The 27,662-nt window shown below is 42.4% G+C and overlaps 1 protein-coding gene across 4 annotated transcripts; it reads right to left on the bottom strand.

Moving 5' to 3' along the window:
- Positions 1-202: 202 nt before the first annotated feature.
- On the bottom strand, positions 203-25,088 carry LOC110523574 (suppressor APC domain-containing protein 2). 4 transcript variants are annotated; one of them, XM_021602380.3, is made up of 6 exons: positions 23,807-25,088; positions 8,824-8,954; positions 4,076-4,222; positions 3,242-3,346; positions 2,773-2,892; positions 203-2,506 (listed from the first exon to the last, which is right to left on the bottom strand). In XM_021602380.3, exons 1-6 carry the CDS (start codon positions 24,615-24,617, stop codon positions 2,378-2,380), a joined length of 1,443 nt encoding a protein of 480 aa, XP_021458055.1. In that variant the 5' UTR covers positions 24,618-25,088; the 3' UTR covers positions 203-2,377. The 4 variants fall into 4 exon arrangements, with proteins under 4 accessions (XP_021458055.1, XP_021458056.1, XP_090090527.1 ...); XM_021602381.3 differs by having other exon boundaries at positions 2,773-2,889; XM_090234401.1 differs by lacking the exons at positions 8,824-8,954; positions 23,807-25,088 and adding an exon at positions 8,081-8,621.
- Between the last annotated feature and the right edge of the window lie 2,574 nt (positions 25,089-27,662).

Below are 27,662 nucleotides of genomic sequence, written 5' to 3'. Positions count from 1 at the left end.
CCCTGAATAGAGGTGACCTCTTTCTAAATCAAGTAAACTTTGTGCAACAAGAGGCAATATATCAAATCTTCAAAACCCTCTACCACTGATGACTGCCATCTGGATTGACCCTGTAATTACAAAGGAATAGAAGAGTGAAGTCAAAGTGATCCCAAGGTGAAACACGACACGATAAATAAAAAGGGGGCCTGATTATAGCACCTTATGGTCAAGTTCATTTTACTGTTAAGTGGGAATACTTAAATAGAAAGAGGAAAGGATAGCGAGGCATTCACTAACATGCAATGTGAAGCAAGATAATCACAAGACCAAAGACATAAAATCAAACAGGGGAGACAGCTAGGCAGTCAGTCACAGCAGAGAGTATTTATATGCAGACATCACAACAGTACCTAATAAGAGTTGCATTGCAAAATCATTACATAGTTGCGTTAAATAGCAATTACTGCCACTAAAAAACATCTTGTCAATTAGAAATGTAAGAGGATTCAAGATTGAATGGGCCCAGTTGACTATGTGGTTTATGAGGCCACTGGTTTAGATTCTGGTTCGGTGGGACCATTATGAGCACAGCATTGAAAGAGCAGCAGTACCTATGCTTGGTTTTAACCTCTCAGCGAACCAGGTCTCACAAAGCACATTCTGTTCATCCTGTACTAACATGGCATTACTCATTTTTGACACAAAGACTCTGAGACACCTCTGTAGGAAGGCAGCGAGGAAGTGGCACTATAAAGCCAGTCTCGCATGAATCATTACAGCACATTACATTACATTTGAAGTCTATCAACCAAGGAGGACTCGTTTTTTTCCCACTAGCCAATCCAACATTACTCTTCTCTGAACCCTGTCCCGTTCCAGTGGTCCCTCTGCCACCAGGGACCAGGGCTCAAACACATTCAGAAAATACCAATCCTTCTCATCTTCAAGTCTCTTCTACGTGCAAACTTCTCTCCTACCCTCTCCTCTACTAGGTCTCCTTGGCTTGTAGGACGTGTTACTTTTCTAGTGCTCTCAATACATTCCCTTCAAGGGAAACAAAACAACAGTTACATGCTCCGCTTCTGTTATACTCTTAAGATGATGGGTAATTAAGCAATAAGGCCCAAGGGGGTGTGGTATATGGACAATATACCACGGCTAAGGGCTGTTCTTACGCACGACGCAAAGCGTGCCTGGATATAGCCCTTAGCCTTGGTATATTGGCCATTTACCACCAACTCCCCACCAACCCCCAAGGTGTCTTATTGCTATTATAAACTGGTTAACAACGTAATTAGAGCAGTACAAATAAATGTTTTGTCATACCCGTGATAATCGGTTTGATATACCATAGCTGTCAGCCAATCAGCATTCAGGGTTTAAACCACCCAGTTTATAATAGACTATATATACTAGTGCTTCACATCATGTGTATTTGGCTCACTTAAGGGTACAAAGAGTGACAATCAGTAAATGAGATACTATATAGTCATGTTGTCATCCTTAGGGAAAGGGGGATACCTAGTCAGTTGTCCAACTGAATGTATTCAACTGAAATGTGTCTTCCGCATTTAACCCAACCCCTCTGAATCAGAGAGGTGCGGGGGCTGCCTTAATCGACATCCACGTCTTCGGCGCCCAGGGATGGGAAAAGCTCTATAGAAACCAGTAAGCTCCTCCAGGTCAGGAGAGCCCAGCTTCTCATCATACCAACCATTTCAATTAGGTTTGAGATACACAAGTGGATATATTGGAATACAAGGGGAGAAATATCTACCAAAGTATGACTGAGATCAAAGTATCTGGAATAAATGTTTCATAAAAGAAATACATTTTGTGTGGTGTGTGTCCAATGGAACCCCTCCAACTAATGCATTTGTACAGGAGCTGTTGTCATGGTGATTGTCAGGGATCCAGTAGCTCCATGTAGGGGTTTGAGATTTAGTTCATGATGTCCAATCAAATAGCTTATACTGTGATGGGAGGGAAGTCTGGAAAGTCTGGTAAAGTCTGGTCCAATAAGGTAGGATCCTAGTGGATCACAATAGATCCTTGGAGTATTTCGAGGGGGAGTAGAATCCTGGGTAGGTCCCAGTTAGGAATGGTTAGACTATGGTGTTCCAGGCTTTCTGCCCAGTGGGTGAGGTATCAGAGGACGGTGGACTTGGGAGTCTCTTTCCTCTGGGAGAGGTCGGCCCAGATTAGTGTACAGGCCATTTATTGGAGTTGTCAGTTGGGGAGATCCAGAGGGTGTGGTCAAGTGGGGGGGTCAAAGTTCAAGGTGCTTTCATCATGCCAGGAGTGGTGAGTTGAGTCTGATACAGTTGTCTTGTTGTGAGTGGAGGGGGGTCAGATAGAGCTGGAGACCACTACAGTTGTATTATGGTGTCTGTATTCAGATGAAGGTGGAGTCCATGGTACTGCTGTCATGCGTGCTCCGGGCGCGAGCCTCAAACAGCTGTTTGATCAGAGCAGACTTCTCCTGCTCCAGCTGAGTGATGCGCTCACTCTTATCAGTCACCTCCTGCACCAGGGTAGAGAGGGATGGAGGGATGGAGAGAGGAGGAGTGGTAGAGGAGGAAATGAGGAGGGGAGACATGGACCGGGGAGAAGAGAGTTTAAACAAGCTTTTATTGTGCATTTAAGGAGTGTACATACAGAGCTTCGATGCAGCAGAGAGAAGAGAAGAGATAGGTAGAGGTTAGACGATCATAGAGGGACAGTGGGGACGGATACAAATACAGTATATACAGTACATTTAATTGACATCTAACAGTATCTTCAGTTTACCTGGGTGAGAAGGCGGTTCTGGTCCTTCAGTCTCTGAATGGCTTGTGGTGGGGCAGTGGCAGGAGGCTGGGAGCTGGAGGAGATTGCTGTGGGCTGGGTGCCAGAGAATGGGAAAGACTGCTAAGAGGGAGAGAGAGAAATACATTATTCACCATTATTTACCATGTTTCAGTAAAGACTCCAGTGTTTAGGGTTGACTATACTCTCTGTCTAAAACATAGAAAGAACTTTCAACATATAATTGCCACTGAGAGGATTTCAGTAAGAGTTTTCCTCTTACTGGAACTTGAACTTAGAAACTGAACTTAGAAATTGAACTTAGAAATTGAACTTAGAAATTGAACTTAGAAATTGAACTTAGAAATTGCACAATTATATGAGACAACCATTCCTCATAGGGCAGTGAGGAGGCTGAGTTACACACAGTCAGGTAATATGTCTTCTTTCAAGGTGAATCATCAATATTCACCATTCCAGAGCAGGAAATGAGGTCATTAAGGCAGCGGTTAGCTTCCTGCAGCTTGGGAAGCAGAACATCCATGCGACTTTGATTCTGGGATTCTGTGAAGAAATCCTGGTGGGAGAGAGAAAGAGAGACAGTAAGAACTAGACAGTTTCAGATCATTTATATATTATCCATACCTATTGTACTGCATTATACTGTACATGACCTGGGTCATCTTCATTAGGACATATTCATATTTTTTTACTTGTAATTTAAAAAAAAATATATATATATACAGTATATATATATATATATATATTTTTACTCCCTTTTCCCCGCACAATTTAGATCTTGTCTCATCGCTGCAACTCCCCAACGGGCTCAGGAGGCAAAGGTTGAGGCATGAATCCTCTGAAACTTGACCCGCTAAACCACAATTCATGACACCCACACGCTTAACCCGGAAGCCAGCCACACCAATGTGTCAGAGGAAACACCGTCCAACTGACAACCGAGGTCAGCCTGCAGGCGCCCGGCCCGCCACAAGGAGTCACTAGAGCACGATGAGCCAAGTATAGCCCCCCCAGCCAAACCCTCCCCTAACCCGGACAATGCTGGGCCAATTGTGCGTCATCCTATGGGACTCCCGATCACGGCCGGTTGTGATACAACCTGGGATGGAACCCAGGTCTGTAGTGACACCTCTAGCACTGTGATGTAGTGCATTAGACCGCTGTGCCTCTTCGGAGGCCCTTGGGACATATTCATTTTTAAAATGAAAATGGACAAGTCCAGGAGGTAGTCCCTCCCTGTTTCAGTTTGTTTTCTTCTGTTTGCTGCCTAATGAACAGTCCTTACCGTGCAGTGGTTGCTCTGGCCCACGTGTCTCTGTCTCTCTGTGACATTGTGGATCTGGTTCTGGTACCACTCTCTAGCCCGCTCCACCACCTCCAGACCAGCCAGCAGAGAGTCCTTCTCCTGTTCCAACTCCTTCATCTGCTTCAGCTGGAGCAAGAGGGAGTCAACATCTATCTCACTATGATCATCAACTTGGGTCACTAACCTGAAGTCATTTGGCGACTCTGTGTGCTTGCTGCTTGCTCCTCAAGCTTAGACTCATCCTGAGTCTAAAAAAAGGGGTCCCTAATTTACAATTATCCCAGGGTAAATGTTGTGTAATAGCTAAGGTGCATGTCACATTTATGATGGTCAAAAATCTACATCTCTACATGTTGTCCTGAGACAATGGCCCAGGGCCAATTGTGCCAGCATTGTACCCTGACCTCAAAAGGAAGAGCAATATTCATAGGAGCAATCAGCCCAGCGCCATGGCAACCGTGCATAGACCTAAGAATGGGTAAACAGTAGCCACTCCAACAGGCCGTCCTGTCCCAGTGGCAGGCAGACAGCATTGAGTTCTGCTGACCATCTTATCCTCCAGTGCCACAGCACAGCACAGGCCCCATTCCTGGCATTCAGCCACCTGATGTGTCATCCACTCTCTCTATACACTATCACTGTTGGGAAAACCATGTCTGTACAAAGGCCTATTTCCCAATGACATAAACCAACCAGCATTGTCAAAGTGTGCTGATACTGTTGTTGTTATCTGATCTGGACTATAACCAGCCAGGATAAACCTCTTGTGCCATCACTGCATACTAAACACATTTCCCCTTTCAGCTCTGGCCCTGCTGGGTTGAATGGGACCTGCAAAAAGAGGACAGAGGAGAGGAGAAAGAGAGATGAAAGAGAGAGAGAGCACGGAAAGACGGAGAGGGGTGGCGGGGGATTGTGGCTGGAATTAGGCGTGACCCAGTGTCAGGCTGTGTGTTTGTGTGGTGGGCCACAGGCAGGGCAGCTCTGTAGAGAGAGGGGGGAGGTGCAAGGGGAATGATAGAAAAGTTAGAGAGGGGAGAGGGGGTACATGTCCCAGCTAGCTGACAAGGCTAACATCACCCGTGTTAAAATGACAAAGTATACAACACCAAGAATGGCATGACACTGATGATGTTGTCATATCTAAAATCACTTTTTAAATTTTTTTTTACCTATAATTAACTAGGAAAGTCAGTTAAGAACAAATTCTTATTTACAATGACGGCCTACCAGGGAACAGCGGGTTAACTGCCTTATTCAGGGACAGAACGACATATTTTTACCTTGTCAGTTCGGGGATTCAATCCAGCAACCTTTCAGTTACTGGCCCAACGCTCAAACCACTAGGCTACCTTCCGCCCCAGAGTTTCCTGCAGTCATATGTTCTGGTGCCACTCAGGCAGTTAAATGATTGATTGGGGACCTCTATGTAGTTGAATGTGATTGCTTTTATTAAATATGTTTATTTTAATTGTGTACACACACATATGTATGTTTTATTATGATGTTTTTATTGGAATGTAAACAGGGCTCTCTTGTAAAATATATATTTAATCTCAATGTGACTCCCTGTTCAAATAAAGGTTAAAAAAATAAAACTCAGCAGATCGTTCCACAAAAATCTGTGGAGACTGAAAGGATCTCTAGTGTTATCCACTCCTGAGACTGGGTTTGGTAACTTGTGATTTTAATGAAGTTACATATGAAGGGAGTTTCTGGAACATTGCTTTTTCTCTTACAGACAGAGAGGTCCATCCCACATTTTTATACAGACTACAATGATGAGTCCTAAAATTGTCCCCTGTGATAAAACGGATTGCAGGGGTTGCCACATGCATACAGTGCCTTGCGAAAGTATTCGGCCCCCTTGAACTTTGCAACCTTTTGCCACATTTCAGGCTTCAAACATAAAGATATAAAACTGTATTTTTTTGTGAAGAATCAACAACAAGTGGGACACAATCATGAAGTGGAACGACATTTATTGGATATTTCAAACTTTTTTAACAAATCAAAAACTGAAAAATTGGGCGTGCAAAATTATTCAGCCCCCTTAAGTTAATACTTTGTAGCGCCACCTTTTGCTGCGATTACAGCTGTAAGTCGCTTGGGGTATGTCTCTATCAGTTTTGCACATCGAGAGACTGACATTTTTTCCCATTCCTCCTTGCAAAACAGCTCGAGCTCAGTGAGGTTGGATGGAGAGCATTTGTGAACAGCAGTTTTCAATTCTTTCCACAGATTCTCGATTGGATTCAGGTCTGGACTTTGACTTGGCCATTCTAACACCTGGATATGTTTATTTTTGAACCATTCCATTGTAGATTTTGCTTTATCTTTTGGATCATTGTCTTGTTGGAAGACAAATCTCCGTCCCAGTCTCAGGTATTTTGCAGATTCCATCAGGTTTTCTTCCAGAATGGTCCTGTATTTGGCTCCATCCATCTTCCCATCAATTTTAACCATCTTCCCTGTCCCTACTGAAGAAAAGCAGGCCCAAACCATGATGCTGCCACCACCATGTTTGACAGTGGGGATGGTGTGTTCAGGGTGATGAGCTGTGTTGCTTTTACGCCAAACATAACGTCTTGCATTGTTGCCAAAAAGTTCAATTTTGGTTTCATCTGATCAGAGCACCTTCTTCCACATGTTTGGTGTGTCTCCCAGGTGGCTTGTGGCAAACTTTAAACGACACTTTTTATGGATATCTTTAAGAAATGGCTTTCTTCTTGCCACTCTTCCATAAAGGCCAGATTTGTGCAAAATACGACTGATTGTTGTCCTATGAACAGAGTCTCCCACCTCAGCTGTAGATCTCTGCAGTTCATCCAGAGTGATCATGGGCCTCTTGGCTGCATCTCTGATCAGTCTTCTCCTTGTATGAGCTGAAAGTTTAGACGGACGGCCAGGTCTTGGTAGATTTGCAGTGGTCTGATACTCCTTCCATTTCAATATTATTGCTTGCACAGTGCTCCTTGGGATGTTTAAAGCTTGGGAAATCTTTTTGTATCCAAATCCGGCTTTAAACTTCTTCACAACAGTATCTCGGACCTGCCTGGTGTGTTCCTTGTTCTTCATGATGCTCTCTGCGCTTTTAACGGACCTCTGAGACTATCACAGTGCAGGTGCATTTATACGGAGACTTGATTACACACAGGTGGATTGTATTTATCATCATTAGTCATTTAGGTCAACATTGGATCATTCAGAGATCCTCACTGAACTTCTGGAGAGAGTTTGCTGCACTGGAAGTAAAGGGGCTGAATAATTTTGCACGCCCAATTTTTCAGTTTTTGATTTGTTAAAAAAGTTTGAAATATCCAATAAATGTCATTCCACTTCATGATTGTGTGCCACTTGTTGTTGATTCTTCACAAAAAAATACAGTTTTATATCTTTATGTTTGAAGCCTGAAATGTGCAAAAGGTCGCAAAGTTCAAGGGGGCTGAATACTTTCGCAATGCACTGTATAAACAATATCACCTAAATCCAATACAGGGAGAAGCATATAAACAATATCACCAAAATCCAATACAGGGAGAATACAGGGAGAAGATTTCTCCTATTTTCAATACTGAGGCATGATTTATTTCTATATAATGTGCATGGGGCTAGTCTACACAGCAGCTCCAAACAGTACAAACTACCATACAACTGCTAGAGCATTAACATGACAACTAGGGGTTTACATGTTATCAACAAGACACAACCTGATACAAACCCACACTAGCACTATCCACTGGCACTGTTCACTAGCTTCAACAACTCATTAACCACAGACACACAACAGAACTGTCAAACATTCAGCTAGTTGACAACTTGTTATCTCTCTCTGACTCTGCTCATAACTCCATAGTTAAATATTGACACAGCTTGACATGCATCTGGAGTGGGTAGTAGACATATATATACATGGAAACTCCTCAATGGCCAGTCTAAATATCCTTCCTTCTCTTCGTCTCTCCTGTAATTGTTCTCACTCACCCAAAGGAAAAAGTGCAGCGCCTTGCTGCTGTACAGACTGCTGCTGAGAGGGATGAAGACAGTGGTGTAGGCTGCCCAAACTGCTGTCCAGGTTGGGCCGGGTGGACCAAGCGAGTCCCCTGCTTCCAGGCCCCTGGGTCCGACCCGGCTCATTACCATGTGGACAGGCAATCAGAGGGTGGAGGAGGGAGGGGGAGGGGGAGCAGCTCCCTCTACAACTCAACACAGAGAAAGAGTGGAAGGAGAAAGGAAAAGACAGAGAGAGAGGGAGAGAGAGTAGGGTTCAGAGAAATGAGAGGCAGGGGGAGAGAGAAAGAGAGAGAGGGAGAGAGGAAGAGAGAGAGAGAGAGAGAGAGAGAGAGAGAGAGAGAGAGAGAGAGAGAGAGAGAGAGAGAGAGGAGGCATGGAAGGGGGGCAGGAGATTGGGAGGGCAACAGTAGGGGAGGGGTTGGACTGAGAAAAAATGGGGAGGGAAGTAGGGAGAGGGGTGGAATGGTGGGTGTTGGCCAACAGAAACAAAGTGCCAGAGAGCAGTAGAAGTCTGCACAGAGCAGAAAGGCCTGTTTATATATGGAACTGTTCCTCAGCTCTCAGCTCCACCCTCTAGAACATCACCAGCGTTGAGAACATGGTTGTTTGACTGCCTCTCTTAAATCTGTGCAACAGTGTGTGTGTGTGTGTGTGTGTGTGTGTGTGTGTGTGTGTGTGTGTGTGTGTGTGTGAGTGTGCACGCGTGTACGTACCATTCCGTAACCCACTCCGTTGGTGATGGTGTGGCGTCTCTGCTCATCCCGGCTCCGCCCATGGCGTCTGGAGGCAGTGAATCCTGTGGCTGATTCACTCTGGGACCTCGGCAAACCAGCCTCCACAATACCTGGACCAGAGAGAGGGCAGGAAGGGGTGGTCACCAACTGACTTCCAGATCTTGTCTGGAACACAGGTATCAACTGTCTGGTTAGTACATTGTACAGTGAGCTCCAAAACTATAGGGACAGTGAAAATTCTGTTGTTTTGTCTCTGTACTCCAGCACTTTGGATACAATGACTATGAGGTTAAAGTGCAGACTGTCAGCTTTAATTTGATGGTAATTTCATCCATATTGGGTGAAATGTTTAGAAATTACAACACTTTTTGTACATAGTCCTCCCATTTTAGGGGACCAAAAGTATTGAGACAAATTCACTTATATGTGTATTAAAATAGTAAAAGGTTAAGCATTTAGTTTCATATTCATAGCACACAATGACTACATCAAGCTTGTGACTTGGCTGTTTTTTGGGGGGGAGGTGGATCAGCTTTAATATTGCGGGTAGATTGTTGCTTCCATCAATGTTAATTGTCTGCATCATTTCCAATCTCCCATATATATTTTTGGTATATATATATATATTCCACCCAATATATATATATTTATATATACATACAGTACATACATACATATACATAACCACACATATATATATATATGTGTGGTTATATATATATATATATATATATATATATATATATATATATATATATATATATATATATATATAAAAGCATTCATACATATACACATATATATATGCATACATACACATACATTTATACATACAGTTGAACTCGGAAGTTTACATACACTTATGTTGGAGTCATTAAAACTCATTTTTCAACATTGTTTTTTCAAAATTTTTCAACATTCAATATTGTTAACAAACTATAGTTATGGCATGTCAGTTAGGACATCTACTTTGTGCATGACACAAGTCATTTTTCCTACAATTGTTTACAGACAGATTATTTCACTTATAACTCACTGTAGAAGTTTACATACACTAAGTTGACTGTGCCTTTAAACAGCTTGGAAAATTCCAGAAAAGTATTGAATGGCTTTAGAAGCTTCTGATAGGATAATTGACATCAATTGAGTCAATTGGAGGTGTACCTGTTGATGTATTTCAAGGCCTACCTTCAAACTCAGTGCCTCTTTGTTTGACATCATGGGAAAATCCAAATAAATCAGCCAAGACCTCAGAAAATAAATTCTAGACCTCCACAAGTATGGTTCATAGTTGGGAGCAATTTCCAAACGCCTGAAGGTACCACGTTTTGTCTCCTAGAGATTAATGTACTTTGGTGTGAAAAGCGCAAATCAATCCCAGAACAACAGCAAAGGACCTTGTGAAGCTGCTGGAGGAAACAGGTACAAAAATATCTATATCCACAGTACGAGTCCTATACCGACGAGTCCTATACCGACATAACCTGAAAGGCCGCTCAGCAAGGAAGAAGCCACTGCTCCAAAACCGCCATAAAAAAGCCAGACTACGGTTTGCAACTGCACATGGGGACAAAGATCGTACTTTTTAGAGAAATGTCCTCTGGTCTGATGAAACAAAAATATAACTGTTTGGCCATAATGACCATGTTTGGAGGAAAAATGGGGAGGCTTGCAAGCCGAAGAACACCATCCCAACAGTGAAGTATGGGGGTGGCAGCATCATGTTGTGGGAGTGCTTTGCTGCAGGAGGGACTGGTGAACTTCACAAAATAGATAGCATCATCAGGAAGGAAGATTATGTGGATATATTGAAGCAACATTCAAGACATCAGTCAGGAAGTTAAAGCTTGGTCGCAAATGGGTCTTCCAAATGGACAATGACCCCAAGCATACTTCCAAAGTTGTGGCAAAATGGCTTAAGGACAACAAAGTAAAGGTATTGGAGTGGCCATCACAAAGCCCTGACCTAAATCCTATAGAAAATTTGTGGGCAGAACTGAAAAAACGTGTGCGAGCAAGGAGGCCTACAAACTTGACTCAGTTACACCAGCTCTGTCAGGCGGAATGGGCCAAAATTCACCCAACTTTTTGTAGGAAGCTTGTGGAAGGCTACCCGAAACGTTTGACCCAAGTTAAACAATTTAAAGGCTACGCTACCAAATACTAATTGGGTGTATGTAAACTTCTGACCCACTGGGAACGTGATGAAAGAAATAAAAGCTGAAAGAAATAATTCTCTCAACTATTATTCTGACATTTCACATTCTTAAAATAAAGTGGTGATCCTAACTGACCTAAGACAGGGAATTTTTCCTAGGATTAGATGTCAGGAATTGTGAAAAACTGAGTTTACATGTATTTGGCTAAGGTGTATGTAAACTTGTATATATACATACACACACACTTTTTTAAAAGAATATACCTTCCTTTATTATTTCCAAACCCTACCCCCCTCCCGCAATTGGAGTAAACTAATAAACAATAACACTTCCAGCTTATGCATACTAATCACATTTTACAGACACAATCTATTTTACAATAGTTATATTTTGTTTGTTTTTGGTCCTGGCCTCTATTTCTGATGTCCATCCAGTTTGATTTCTATTTGCCATATATTTGTAACTGTGCTATTTCACAAAAGTTCTGAACCTATATACATTTTACAGACCCCGTATGTTTTTACATTGGTTATCTTGTTGTTATTAGTCTCATCATTCAGCTCCATTCAACCCCTCCCATCTATCTCTTAACACCATCAATATTGGATTTCTATTTGCCATACATTTTTCAACTGTGCTGTGATGCTTCACAAAAGTACTGAACCTTTTATTCTCATAGTTTCTACAGATTGTAAATTAAAGAAAAATTTTTGCTAAAATAAATATTATTTTAATAATCCATTGACTATGACTTTTCAAATCACCCAGTATTGCTATCTGTAGTGTTAGTTCTAGGTAAATGTTGCAATTCTTCATCCATTCCTGGACCTGGACACGCTACATATGGACAGTACCAAAATACATGATCTAATGACTCTGCCTCCTCACAGCAAAATCTGCAGAGCTGGGAAGATTGTATCCCCCATATATATAACATTCTATTGGTTTCAAGAATTTTGTATAATCATTTAAATAGAAAATTCTAAGTTTTGAATCCGGCGTCGTTTAGCGTGTCAATTCATAAACCATGTGCCATGGAATTGGTACATCAAAAATTTGTTCCCAACTATTTTGCAATTTATATGGCACAGCTGTCAATTTTTTGGTCCTTAAATGGAACTGGTATATATTTTTATTTATCACAGTTTTCTTTAACAAATGATGGTCTTTAATGCAGGGCGGCAGGGTAGCCTAGTGGTGTTGGGCTAGTAACCGAAAGGTTGCAAGTTCAAATCCCCGAGCCGACAAGGTACAAATCTGTCGTTCTGCCCCTGAACAGGCAGTTAACCCACTGTTCCTAGGCCGTCATTGAACATAAGAATTTGTTCTTAACTGACTTGCCTAGTTAAATAAAGGTAAAATAATAAATAAATAAAAAATGCAGGGCCCCCTTCTACCTGCCTCCTCCCTTTTTTGTGGTAATGCTGCAACTAGTTGGTTGTAATTTTGGATAGAGCAGACATTTCCTTGCTCGTTTTGTTTGTGTTTCAGATTATTTTGTGCCCAATAGAAATGAATGGTAAATAATGTATTGTGTCATTTTAGATTCACTTTTATTGTAAATAAGAATAGAATATGTTTCTAAACACTTCTACATTCATGTCGATGCTACCATGATTACGGATAATCCTGAATGAATCATGAATAATGATGAGTGACAAAGTTACAGATGCACAAATATCATACTCCTCCAAATAATTCTAACCTCCCCTGTTATTGTAATGGTGAGAGGTTAGCATGTCTTGGGGGTTTGATACTTGTGCATCTGTAACTTTATCACTCGTCATTATTCACGATTCGTTCAAATTACAGCTGACAGTCTGCACTTTAACTTCATAGTCATTGTATCATTTCAAACCCAAAGAGCTGGAGTACAGAGCCAAAACAACAAGAAAAATGTGTCACTGTCCCAATACTGTTGGAACTCTGTATATGCTTCTGGGTACCCATCACCTAACACATTAAATGAAAACATAACCATTTGTAAGGAATAACATAAACTTTAGGTACATGTTAGTGTTTGGGTATCTTTGCTCTTATATAATGTTAGTATCAAATACATAGAGCTAGGTGGACATGAAAGCCAGGGACGAGAGAAGTTCTGACTCGCTCTGTTGTGTTCAGTGGATGAAGGTTTTTATCTACAGTGGCAAGAAAAAGTATGAGAATCCTTTGTTTATACATGGATTTCTGCATAAATTGGTCATAAAATTTGATCTGATCTTCCTCTAGGTCACAACAATAGACAAACACAGTCTGCTTAAACTAATAACACACAAACAATTATAGGTTTTCATGTCTTTATTGAACACACCGTGTAAACATTCACAGTGCAAGGTGGAAAAAGTATGTGAACCCTTGAATTTAATAACTGGTTGATCCTCCTTTGGCAGCAATAACCTCAACCAAACGTTTTCTGTAGTTGCGGATCAGACCTTCACAACGGTCAGGAGGAATTTTGGACCATTGCTCTTTACAAAACTGTTTCAGTTCAGCAATATTCTTGGGATGTCTGGTGTGAACTGCTCTCTTGAGGTCATGCCACATCATCTCCATTGGGTTGAGATCAGGACTCTGACTGGGCCACTCCAGAAGGCATATTTTCTTCTGTTGAAGCCATTCTGTTGTTGATTTACATCTGTATTTTGGGTCGTTGTTGCATCACCCAACTTCTGTTGAGCTTCAATTGGCGGACAGATAGCCTAACATTCTCCTGCAAAATGTAATGGCGCCAGAAAGGATGGCTACCGTTTCATGGGCTCTTAACCAACCATGCTATTTTGTTTGTTTTTTCACATTTTTTGTAACTTATTTTGTACATAATGTTGCTGCTACCATTGTTTTTGCCCGAAAAGAGCCTCTGGAAATCAGAACAGTGATTATTCACCTTGATCTGCTGACGCGTGGCTAATCTGTCCTTGCCATCCGTACTACTGGCCAACGCACAATCGCTGGAAAATAAATTGGACGAGCTAAATGCATGTATATTCTTCCAACAGGACATTAAAAACTGTAATATCTTATGTTTCACTGAGTTGTGGCTGAACAACGACATGATTAACATACAGATGGCGGGTTACACACTGCATAGGTATGATAGAACAGCAGCCTCTGGTAAGACAAGGGGTGGCAGTCTATGCATATTTGTAAACAAAAGCTGGTGCACGATATCTAAGAAAGTCTCAAGGTTTTGCTCGCCTGAGGTAGAGTATCTCATGATAAGCTGTAGACCACACTATCTACCTAGAAAGTTTTCATCTGTATTTTTCATAGCTTTCTACATACCACCACAGACTGGCACTGGCACTAAAACCGCACTCAACGAGCTGTATACCGCAATAAGCAAACAGAAAAATGCTCATCCAGAGGCGGCGCTCCTAGCGGCTGGGGACATTAATACAGGGAAACTTAAATCTGTTTTACCTGATTTCTATCAGCATGTTAAATGTGCAACCAGAGGGGAAAAAACTCTAAACCACATTTACTCCACACACAGAGACGCGTACAAAGCTCCCCTTCGCCCTCCATTTGGCAAATCTGACCATAATTCTATCCTCCTAATTCCTGCTTACAAGCAAAAATTAAAGCAGGGTGCATCGGTGACTCAGTCAATAAAAAAGTGGTCAGATGATGCAGATGCTAAGCTACAGGACTGTTTTCCTAGCACAGACTGGAATATGTTCCGGAAGCTTATAAGAAATCCTGATTTGCCTGATCTGATGAACAATCAAACAGGCAAAGTTTCAACACAGGACTAAGATCGAATCATACTACACCGGCTCCGACACTCATCGGATGTGTTAGTATCACCATTACAGACTACAAAGGGAAGCACAGCTGAGAGCTGCCCAGTGACACGAGCCTACCAGACAAGCTAAATAACTTCTATGCTCGCTTCGAGGCAAGTAACACTGAAACATGCATGAGAGCATTAGCTGTTCTGGATGACTGTGATCACGCTCTCCGCAGCTGATGTGAGTAAGACCTTTAAACGGGTCAAGATTCACAAGGCCGCAGGGCCAGAAGGATTACCAGGACGTGTACTCTGAGCATGCGATGACCAATTGGCAAGTGTCTTCACTGACTTTTTCAACCTCTCCCTGTCTGAGTCTGTAATACCAACATGTTTCAAGCAGACCACCATAGTCCCTGTGTCCAAGAACACTAAGGTAACCTGCCTAAATGACTATCGACCCTTAGCACACACATCTGTAGCCATGAAGTGCTTTGAAAGGCTGGTCATGGCTCACATCAACACCATTATCCCAGAAAACCTAGACCCACTCCAATTTGCATACCGCCGCAACCGATCCACAGATGATGTAATCTATTGCTCTCCACACTGCCCTTTCACACCAGGACAAAAGGAACATCTATGTGAGAATGCTATTCATTGACCGCAGCTCAGCATTCAACAACATAGTGCCCTCAAAGCTCATCACTAAGCTAAGGACCCTGGGACTAAACACCTCCCTCTGCAACTGGATCCTGGACTTCCTGCATGCTCAGTCCCCTCCTGTACTCCCTGTTCACTCATGACGGCACGGCCAGGCACGACTCCAACACCATCATTAAGTTTGCCGATGCCATAACAGTGGTTTGCCTGATCACCAACAATGATGACACAGCCTATATAGAGGAGGTCAGAGACCTGGCAGTGTGGTGCCAGGACAACAACCTCATCCTCAATGTGATCAAGAATAAGGAGATGATTGTGGACTACAGGAAAAGGAGGACAGAGCACGCCCCCATTCTCATCGATGGGGCTGTAGTGGAGCAGATTGAGAGCTTCACGTTCCTTGGTGTCCACATCACCAACAAACTAACATGGTCCAAGCACACCAAGACAGTCGTGAAGAGGGCACAACAACTCCTATTCCCCCTCAGGAGACTGAAAAGATTTGGCATGGGTCCTCAGATCCTCAAAAGGTTCTACAGCTGCACCACCGAGAGCATCCTGACTGGTTGCATCACTGCCTGTTATGGCAACTGCTTGGCCTCCGACCGCAAGGCACTTGGGCCAAGCTTCCTGCCACCCAGGACCTCTATATTAGGAGTTGTCAGAGGAAGCACCAAAAAATTGTCAAAGTCTCCAGCCACCCTAGCCATAGACTGTTCTCTCTGCTACCGCACGGCATGCTGTACCGGAGTGCCAAGTCTAGGTCCAAGAAGCTTCTAAACAGCTTCAACCCCCAAGCCATAAGTCTCCTGAACATCCAATCAAATGACTACCCAGACCATTTGCACCCCCCCCCCTATTTTATGCTGCTGCTACTCTGTTATTATCTATGCATTAGTCACTTTAATAACTCTACGCACATGTATATATTACGTCAATTACCTCGACTAACCGGTGCCCTCGCACATTGACTCTATACCGGTGCCCCCTGTATATAGCCTCACTATTGTTATTTTACTGCTGCTCCTCAATTACTTTTTACTTCTTAAGACTGCATTGATGATTAAGGGCTAAGGGCTTGTGAGTAAGCATTTTACTGTAAGGTCTACTACACCTGTTGCATTCGGCGCATGTGACAAATACAATTTTATTGTATTAGAAAATGTCTTGATAAACTTGGGAATTCCTTTTTCCGTCAATGGTAGCAAGCTGTCCAGGCCCTAAGACAGCAAAGCAGCCCCAAACCATGATGCTCCCTCCACCATATTTTACAGTTGAGATGAGGTTTTGATGTTGGTGTGCTGTGCCTTTTTTTTCCACACATAGTGTTGTGTTCCTTCCAAACAACTCAACTTTCATCTGTCCACAAAATATTCTACTGTAGTGCTGTGGAACATCCAGGTGACTATTGCAAATTTCAGACGTGCAGCAATGGGTTTTTTTGGACAGCAGTGGCTTCTTCCGTGGTGTCCTCCCATGAACACCATTCTTGTTTAGTGTTTTACGTATCGTAGACTCGTCAACAGAGATGTTAGCATGTTCCAGAGATTTCTGTACATCTTTAGCTGACACTCTAGGATTCTTCTTAACCTCATTGAGCATTCTGCGCTGTGCTCTTGCAGTCATTTTTGCAGGACGGCCACTCCTAGGGAGAGTAGCAACAGTGCTGAACTTTCTCTATTTATATACAATTTGTCTTACCGTGGACTGATGAACATCAAGGCATTTAGAGATACTTTTGTAACCCTTTCCAGCTTTATGTACTTCTACACCTGCATTGCTTGCTGCTTGGGGTTTTAGACTGGGTTTCTGTACAGCACTTTGAGATATCAGCTGATGTAAGAAGGGCTTTATAAATACATTTGATTTGATTATACAAGTGAACAATTCTCTTTTGTTTGAAGCATGGTTCACATCAGGCAAATTTGAGTTTGAATCACCAGAGATAACATCAGACTAACACATTATCACCACAAACCCACCCCAAATCTTGTGAGTGTGTGTGTGTCTCACTGACAATGATGAGACAGCCTATAGGGAGGAGGTTAGAGACCTGGCAGTGTGGTGCCAGGATAACAAGCTCTCCCTCAACGTAATCAAGACAAAGTAGATGATTGTGGACTACAGGTAAAGGAGGTCTGAGCACGCCCCTATTCTCATTGACGGGGCTGTAGTGGAGCAGGTTGAGAGCTTCAAGTTCCTTGGTGTCCACATCACCAACAAACTATTATGGTTCAAACATGCCAAGACAGTCGTTAAGAGGGCACAACAACTCCTTTTCCCCCTGGCATGGGTCCTCAGATCCTCAAAAAGTTATACAGCTGCACCACTGGTTGCATCACCAACTGGTATGGCAACTGCTCGGCCTCCGACCGCAAGGCACTACAGAGGGTAGTGTATACGGCCCAGTACATCACTGTGGCCAAGCTTCCTGCCATCCAGGAACTCTATACCAGGCGGTGTTAGAGGAACCCCATAAAATTTGCCAAAGTCCTCAGCAAGCGGTACCGGATTGCCAAGTCTAGGTCCAAAAGGCTCCTTAAAAGCTTCTACCCCCAAGCCATAAGACTCCTGAACAGCTAATCAAATGGCTACCTGGACTATTTTCATTGTCGTCCCATATTTCCATTACGCTGCTGCTACTCTGTTTAATATCTATGCATAGTTACTTTACCTCTACCTACATGTACATATTACCTCAATTAAACTGTGCCACCGCTCAATGACTCTGTACCGGTACCCCCTGTATATAGCTTCGTTACTGATATTTTATTGTTGCTCTTTAATTATTTGTTATTTTTCTATTTTCTTCTTTTTATTTATTTTCAGTTTATTTGAGTAAATACTTTCTTTTTTTTTAACTGCATTGTTGGTTAAGGGCTTGCAAGTAAGCATTTCACTGTAAGGTCTACACCTATTGTATTTGGCACATGTGACAAATAGAATTTGATTTGATATTGTGTGAGACATCCTGCAGTGCCTATGGTGGCCACACGAGGAAGCTAACCTCCCTGCTAACCAATATCAACTGAGAGACAAGAGGTTTCCCTCTGGTTGTTTTGAATGTGGACAATTTACATTTCTGAGGGGGGAGATGAGAAGAAAATGCAAGTTCAGGTGATAACAGAGCAGGAAAAACATGATACTCTTCCATGTTGTGTCATGACTCCCAGAAATCCTGTTAATCGGTAACTGGATATAATTCCTTGAGGGCAGAAGTATGTGGGGTTCAGAGTGGCCAAATATGTAAGGAGAAATATGTAAAGCTCCTAGTTTAGTGTTTCTATATAGTCTTCAAGTTGGACTCTGGCACCCGAAGAGGATATTGTTTACCAGTGTATGTAAGCCTCATTTGCACACCTTATAACAGCATTGCTAATTGAAATGGTTTCCTCTGTCGATGTGCCATTTCCCATTTGGTCTAAACACATAAACACAACATGTATTGTTTTTCCATTCTAGCAGCAAGAAATTGTGATGAAAAACTTTTTTGATTGTACAGCAGTGGAGAGGTTAGTTTGAGGGAGCATGTGAGAAAGAGCCAGTCAGTGAGAGAGAGTATAGAGAAGAGAAAGAGCGAGACAGTGGGAGAGACAGCAAGAAAGATAGTTAGTTAGTATTGAAATCATCATATCAGGGTCAGAATCTGCCCTACAGAGTATGAATGCTGCTCAGCTGAAGATAAGATGGTGACCCACAGGGGAACCTGTAGGCTTATTCTATCACACTCAACTGATCTAGACTCAGCTCATTTTATTTGCACTCATTATAGAGTCTCTTTAACACTTGGATAGAAGGCTAACAATAGTTTAACATTTACCGTAGCATTGTCTATTATTAACTCAGTGTTGATGGAAATATTGACATTATCAAATATGGCACTGACTTTGCCTGTGCTACATTCCTAACTCTGTTGTGCTGTGAATGAATAACATTCCAGGCAGTTGAGGGACGTCTTTATAGTAGTTTCTATTGCTCCATGCATCCACAGGTTGTCTTGAGCAGTAACGGCTGACAAAGAATGTCCCTCCTGTACTCTGCGCCTCTCTCTCTCTCTCTCTCTCTCGCTCTCTCTCTATCTCGCTCTCTCTCGCTCTCTCTCTCTCCAGAGCCAGTTTTTCCTGAGGTGAGTTGTTCCTCACACCTCACAGCTAATCTGCAGTCAGACAGGTCAGGAAGGCAAGCTCTGACAGGCTCTCTCTCTCTCTCTGTCCAACCACTTCCACACAGCCTCCTCCGCCTGTCTGGCTGCCTACAGCTCACTGCTCAGATACACAAAGATAGAACAGCAGGATCTGCAGCCATGAAAAATGTTAAATCTTTCCTAATGTTTAGAGCATCATATAGCATGGATGTCATTTCACCCACACAGTGATGCTGTCCAGAAGCTGCCTTTAAAAGCGTGGGAATTATTTTCCAGTGCTCCAGAGGAATGATAATTGTTATTATGCCTTTAATTCAGCATAACCTTGGCAGGACACTAAAGCATTGGGGTCAGTAGCTCTGTAAACCATAGCCCACAATCCAGCACCAGCCACTGGCCCATTACCCTGCTCCAATACCACATCAGCCTCTTCACTGAGTACCACAGGGGCAGCCGTGACCTCTATCCATGGTTGTGGACATCCCCCAAGAAGAGACAGCATCCCAAATGTCACTCTATTCCCTATATAGTGCACTATGTATATAATAGGGTGCCAGAGAGAGAGGGAGTGCAGGGTAATGGCCGCTTCTTCAGGGGTGGGCAGGATTTCACAGCTGCCGTGCCTCAATTACCCTGCGTGTGGTAATCTGCTCTAATCCAGCGGGTTTGCTGGGGGAGTTAACATCACCATTCACCACACTTTCCAATCCCATGTACAGGCTCCTCTAGAGTGGCTATGTGGCACTGACGTAAGTAGCTATCCAGGGCCTCCAGGCTGCTTCTTCACGGACATGTCACAGTTATAGCTTCAGACATTCCCAGTTATACAGACAGACAGGCTTGGATTCAGCAAGGCCATTAGAGAGAGAGAGAGAGAGAGAGAGTGTGTGTGAGAGAGTGAGTGAGAAAGTGTGTGTGTGTGTGTGTGTGTGTGTGTGTGTGTGTGTGTGTGTGTGTGTGTGTGTGTGTGTGTGTGTGTGTGTGTGATGCATGTGACAAAGCAGGATTTTCTCCATGGCTTTCCCGACCTCGGTGAACACAGGCCAGTCTAATGAGGGCACCGGGAAAGGACCAGTAACGGTTGGGCTGATGATCCCGTTAGCAGCAGTCCAAACCCCAGTCTAAACTCTGGCTAAGCATCCTGAGGAATTTGAGACATGATCTGTGACTCACGCTGGACAAGTTGGAGGCCAATTACTCAATTACACACTTTTCACTGGAGCGGAGAGATTTAAAAGGCATACCAGGGCTTTGAAATAATGGTGGTTAGTTAGCTGAGCTCACCCATTAGTAAAATACCAGCGAGTGTGGAAGGATTGACCCCTAGCTGTGGTCCCTAGCTGTGGGCTCTGGTTCTCTGTTCTAATGTGGCAATTTGGCAGTGGTTCCAGTGGTTCAATGGCTAGAAAATGTACAGCAGCGGTGTGGCTGGTCTTATCATCTTCACATAGAGGGAGAGAACAAACAGCTAAGTTATTGAAGAGAGCTGTCCATAAACACTGACACTAGCAGTATGTGTGTAGTGTAGGGTAAGGTTTGGTGTTAGCATGTGTGTAGGTGAGGTCAAATTAGAAGTTACAAGGCTGTGATGACAAGCTCAGAGTAGGCACCTTCACACTAAAAGAAAGGATGTGATCAAAAGATCTGGGAATCAGTTAGCTGACTGAAAATGGAGCCTATTGCACAGTACTTGTCCTGCACTGTAAAAAGTAGGACGGCACAGTTCTTCATCTGAAGTGTTTTTTCTGATTGGTATGATCCAAAATTACGCTTTGGTTCTTTCAACTTATTCAATTAGTCTGAAATCAAATAACGACTTTGACAGATCAATGTGATTTTGGAGGCTTGGCCCTATTGGGGCTGTGGCTTTCAGTTTGTTATTTTTGGCCACCTGTGAGAGTGAATGTCATTCCAGGTAATGTGTTCTGTTTTTTATTATTTTATTATTATATGTTGACTGCCAGCACTGAATCTTAAATGGAAAATCCACTCAAAAACTAACTTTTGGTATCTTTTTCATTAGTCCACTATTGATACAGTCCCAAAATGTTTTGCATGTCAGCAGTCAAGATTTTAAGATATTGGACTTTCAAGAAAAGTGGATTGGTCACTATTGTCTAGACATGTACAGTACACAGCTATCTAGCTAACATTAACAGTTTTACCTACCTGCAGATTCATACTCTATCATTTCATGCATAGTGGCTAGCTATGACAATCCATTTGTACTGTAGCTATGGGCTGGGATTATGGTTCATTGTTTAGCTAGCTAGCTGGCTACATGTCTAAACAAAAGACTCTACTTCGCAATAGAATGATTACATGACCCATCAAGTTAGCCAGGTATGTCTGGGGGTGGTTACGGACATCTATTGTATATCATGAACATGTGTACTGTACATGTCTAGACAATAGTGACCCATCCACTTTTCTAGATGTGGTTGGGGGTGATTATAGCGTTTCTTTCACATGACCTATCAACTTCGACAAGTGTCTGGGTAAGCATCATCTAATAGGCTAATTATAGAATATAAATAAAATATTTTTATCTGGACACTTTCAAAGTCAGATTAGGATATAGGCCAAGTACTAGATGAAGTGTATTTTTACCTGGAGTTTTGTAAAGAGATAGGTGGGGCTAAGGCTTAAGGGTGTGTGAACGATGCTGAATAGGTGTAGACAAAGACGAGCTCTCCAGTAGGTGTACCAAAACATTCAAGGGACATTTTCTCAAAAGTGGGGTTACAAGTTTGTCAACTTTCAAAGCAGAATTGCTTTCTCATTGTTTCTCAACTGCAGTGTATGATGTACCATTTTGTAGCTCTGAATCTCTACTTTTATTCAATGTAAAAAATGTTAAAAAAAATATTTAAAAAAGCCATTTCAAATGTTACTAGTCTACATAAGGCTAGTGGAGGCGGTGGATCACACATAGGGGCGGCAGGGTAGCCTAGTGGTTAGAGCGTTGGACTAGTAACCAGAAGGTTGCGAGTTCAAACCCCCGAGCTGACAAGGTACAAATCTGTCGTTCTGCCCCTGAACAGGCCGTCATTGAAAATAAGAATTTGTTCTTAACTGACTTGCCTGGTTAAATAAAGGTAAAATAAAAAAATAAAAAAAATAGCCAATATTGACTTTGCAGCTGGCCCATCTAGAGGAAATCGCTCAGTTCTGCCTCCAGGGCAAGATTCATGACAATAAACGTCAACCTGCGAGACTGCATGCATCAAGAGCTCAGAGGGCAGCTGACAAAAAAAAAGTGGAAAAAGTACCCAATTTTCCTACTTGTGTAAAAGTAAAGATACATTAATATAAAATGACTCAAGTAAAAGTGAAAGTCACCCAGTATAATACTACTTGAATAAAAGTCTAAAAGTATTTGGTTTTAAAAATACTTAAATATCAAAAGTAAATGTATTTGCTAAAATATTCTTAAGTATCAAAATTAAAAGTAAAGGTATAAATAATTTAAAATTCCTTATATTAAGCAAACCAGACGGCACCATTTTAGTGTTTTTAAAATGTACAAATAGCTAGGGGCACACTCCAACACACAGACATCATTTACAAACGAAGCATTTGTCTTTAGTGTGCCCAGAGGATCAGAGGCAGTAGGGATGACCAGGGATGTTCTCTTGATAATCATTCAAAATGTAATGACTACTTTTGGTGTCAGGGAAATGTATGGAGTAAAAAGTACATTATTTTCTTAAGAAATGTAGTTCAGTAAAAGTAGTCAAAAATATAAATCGTAAAGTACAGATACCCCAAAAAAGCAATTTAAGTAGATATTTAATGTATTTTTACTTAAGTACTTTACACCACTGATTTAGTTTGATGATAAACATTTTGTAACCTGGAACTTAACCTGTTGTGCTGCAGCGGTTTAGTGAGAGGATGTCTGTGTGTCTGGTATAGCGATGATAAGTGCTCGTGTGTGTGTTTCATACTCCTCTATGTCCACACCTGGGTCAATGAGACTGAGACAGCAGAATAGCCCTGGCCGGTTTACAACCCACTTGATCTCATTACTGAGTGACGATCAATGAGCTTTACATCATTGAGTCTTTCCCGATCGCTTACCCTAGTGAGAAACAAAATACACCCATGGAGAGAGACAGCGAGAGAGAGAGAGAGAGGTGGATGACTGGTCCTGATCTTAGATAATTAATCTGTCCTGCAGACCCACTCAATACTCATTCAGATATGTATTTAATTTATCACAATGTGAAATCAATCAAGAGTGACATTCAAACTTACTTGGTTTTTGGAGGCTTGGTGACTCGAGCGCAAGGGACTCTATGGACCTCACCCGACTCTGCTGTGGATGCGCTTGCTTCACCATTCGAACCGAATCTTCTCGATACGAACCGCTTTCGAGCACAATGGGAATCCGTTCCAAACTTCTGCCTGATCTCTCATAACCCGCATTGGTGTACCGCACGGGGCCACCTGCGGCAGAGGTGACTGGGTATCCAGTGTTCCCCTCCTCATGTCTGGACCGACTCTGAAGTGAGGACGCGCGGTTGTGATGCGTTTTGTTGGTCCCGTTGCTCGGATCCAGTGGAATAACTTTGTTTTCAATCCGAGTTCCGACAGAGCAGGCAGAAAGCGGGGCTGGTTTTTGCGCTGGCAGATGGTGCTGTTTAGAGTGCGGGTGTTCCGGGTGCACGGCAGACGGGCCCTTCATTTGGTTGTTGTTGTCCGGGTTCAGCATGGAGTATCGCAGCCCCGCCACGAAGCGCTCAAATGTCAGGCAACCATGCGGTGGGGCCACCCGCCTCAGGCACTCCAGCACCCCGCCGGGCAAATCATGAGTATCTGCCCCTTGCCATCGACTCTCAATCTCCGATATGTGCACATACCCTCTCTTCCCGTCATCAAGGATGTCAAAGAGTGTCCTCAAACTGTGTAAAAATGCTTTGGGTAACCCATCTGTTGAATATTCCGTGTCTTTAGGCTGCATTTTACCGGTTCTGCTTGTCTTGCCTTCTCTTCTTGTGCCAATCCTACCGTAAATTGTCGATGACCCGTTCAATTTGCACCTCCGATCAGTCACTATCAGAGCCATTCATTTGTCAATCGTTGAACTGAATAATGGCAAACTCAAACCTCACCAAGATATATCTTATAACGTGGTTATAAAGTCGTATTACTTTGCGCGTGATACAACAACTATTCGTTTGTAATAAGTAGCCTAGCCTACTATATTTATTCAAAATTAATTATAAATTCTACCCATTTCTCTTTATGCCTTCCATTGACGAAACACTGCTTTCCTTTGCAGCTCCAGGATACTTTTTTTCAACTGGACAGTCCTTCAAACGTCTGCGCAGATTTGTCTAGGGACACAGCCATTGGTCATCGTCAGAATTGCCGTGCGCTTATTGGTAGGAACTTGTGGAAGGTAGAAGTTTGAGTTGTGCTTTTGTTATTCATTGAGCCGGACGTTATTCGCCCAAGGATTCATACCCTACCCACTTAATGAGTCAGGAAATATGTGTGTTTACCCTACATCTGGGTCTAATTGTAAAAAAAAAAAAAAAAAGGCAGTCTTTATCCAAGATGTTTACAATAATGGTTATACATAGTAATAGGCGTATGATACATTGTAGCCTATGAGTGATACATTGTAGATTAGAGCATTGTATCACCACTATATTCCATAAATAAAACACTTTCAACTGACTAAGCCACTAATATTTCACATTGTTTAACATATAGGGCTTTGTAAGCTTTATAGGACCAAACATATCGTAATGTATCTTTAGAAAAAATGTTCTTATAGCTAACACAAGTCACAGCTATCTCGTCTTTCCTCCATGTAGATACATCATTAGAGAAGAGCAGTCACTTCCATTTCATCCTCAAGCCTCGCTTGCTCAGACTTGAATTCTTCTCTCATCCCTTGAGGACAACTTTTAATTTGATGTAATTTAAGTTTCACTCTGTCACAGGGAATGCTGCAACTTATATAGGCTACATTTATGATGTATCCCTGTTTCTCTCCTCTCCTCTCACTGTAAACCAACCAACACAGTACTAGTCATTATTGATAACATATTGATTTTTGGAACAGAATCACTGAATGCCTGAGGGTGAGATCAAATTGATTGTCATAGTAAAGGATCTGACAATTGCATACAGTAGAAAGTCCTACACACAGTGGCTTTGGTCATTAATGGAGGGAATTATCCTAACAGTAAACCCACTTTGGCTACTCCACCGGGGTCAGCTAGTGCACGCTCCTATGTAGTAGCATAGCCAGAGAAAAAGATGGTGTGTGTGCGTGCGTGTGCATGCTCATGTGTGTGTGTGCACGTGACAGAGAGAGATAGACTGCACTGCCAATGTGAGTGGTGTTCTTTTACTGATCGGCAGGTTCAGAGTCAGACAATTTAATCCTCAATTCTCTACCAGCCTCCCTCCCCTCCTTTTCCTTTCACCCTGTCTCTCTCTCCCTGTCACGCACATTCACCGCCACAGTCACACAAACACATAAGCCTGCGTGCACATGCACATGCACGCACACACACACCCACACTACAGTGCCCACAGTTCATGAGTGGAAGCTAAACCATGAGTGCACTGAGGGAATTATCCCTGACCCTGCTATTGTTTATCTTACTTATTAGAACCATAGGTTTACCCTCACCCCACTGGCCAACTCACACGCACACACATTATATATCATTTTTACTTGTGCTTTGTATCTCTGTCTCTCCCTTCAGCAATATCACTGTGCATGTGGCAAACCATTTGAGAGCTGGGTCACTGCATTATTTTCGGGAAGTGCTTCAAATCTTAGACTTTTATCCTAAGTTGAGTCATAATGGAAGACAGAGAAGAAGTGGAAGTACATTTAAGCGATGGAGGCTGTAAGCTTTATAGTCTTTCTCTCATTTAGCCTTCAGATTAGACTGTGAATGTCTATTCCCAAATAATGAAACCAATCCAATCCTCATCTATGACAAGGATTGCCTAGTGGTTAGAGCGTTGGGTCAGTAACCCGAAAGGTTGCTGGATCAAATCCCTGAGCTGACAAGGTAAAAATCTGTCAATCTGCCCCTGAGCAAGGCAGTTAACCCACTGTTCCCTGGGTGTTTAAGATGTGGATGTCGATTAAGGCAGCCCCCCACACATCTCTGATTTAGAGGGGTTGGGTTAAATGCGGAAGACACATTTCAGTTAAAGGCATTCAGTTGTACAACTGACTAGGTATCCCCCATTTCCAAGCCTTCATTCTGTTCCTGCTTTTCTGGTGTTTCTGGGTTTATTAAGAGGGTTTATTTAAGCACTTCTCTGGGTGCCTAAGGGAATGAACTTTGGTCACCTAGTTTCTCCAGATGGTTATGTGTAAAAAGACTCTATTGTTTCACAGGCCTCCATTAAGAGAGAAAAACACATATTTGCACAAATTTGAAAAGGAAACTAGTTCAGCTATGCAAATGGTGCCACAGTAGGGTTTAAGATACAATACAATCTCATCGTGTTCTATTTACACACATACTGATTTTTACCACACATGAAGCTGATCCTATGTTTTTTATAACAATAATGATGCAAAGGACTGATATCTTAGCCAAATTCTTCAGACTCCTATAAATACATGCAGTATGTATTTATAGATTGTAATGCATGTCTTGCTCTAGTCTAAGCCATCTATCAAATTCATCATGTGACAGGCGGCTTATGAAGAATGTGTTCTTGTTCTTGGAAGCATTGTTAATCAGTGTATATACCAAACTACATAGTAATGACACACTGTGCCTCTAGTATGTATGAAGACAGAAATATCAGACCAATTCCAATATGCCTGTTAGCACTAGTTTCAAGTCTGATTTTGAATGGCCTTGAGAAAAGGAGCTTGAACCATACTGCATCTTCATGTTTTACCCAGCATCAAGATATTTTGAATCCTTACAAACTCTGCTCTAGAGAAGGCTAGTAACAGTGACTAAAGTTCAGGGCAGGGTACTGGGTGAAGGCCATCTAGTGAAACTATTTAACAGTCTGACAGCCTGGAGATAGAGAATGTTTGTCTCACAGTCCCAGCTTTGATTCACCTGTACTGTCTCCGCGTTGTAGATGGTAGCGAGATGAACAGGCTGTGGCT

This window comes from Oncorhynchus mykiss, chromosome 5 (genome assembly GCF_057628025.1).
Source record: "Oncorhynchus mykiss isolate SJ-2025 chromosome 5, ASM5762802v1, whole genome shotgun sequence".
NCBI classification, from domain to species: Eukaryota; Metazoa; Chordata; class Actinopteri; order Salmoniformes; family Salmonidae; genus Oncorhynchus; species Oncorhynchus mykiss.
Note: the sequence above shows the minus strand (reverse complement) of the source record. Positions and strands in the feature narration are given on the sequence as shown.

Excerpts from the sequence above, each read along its gene's own strand:
- LOC110523574 (XM_021602380.3), bottom strand. The coding sequence starts at position 24,617 with ATGGCTCTGATAGTGACTGATCGGAGGTGCAAATTGAACGGGTCATCG. Across the intron at positions 8,955-23,806 it reads ACCAAGCCTCCAAAAACCAA|GTATTGTGGAGGCTGGTTTG; the intron begins GTAAGTTTGAAT and ends TCTCTGGTCCAG. Across the intron at positions 4,223-8,823 it reads ACGGAGTGGGTTACGGAATG|CTGAAGCAGATGAAGGAGTT; the intron begins GTACGTACACGC and ends CTCTTGCTCCAG.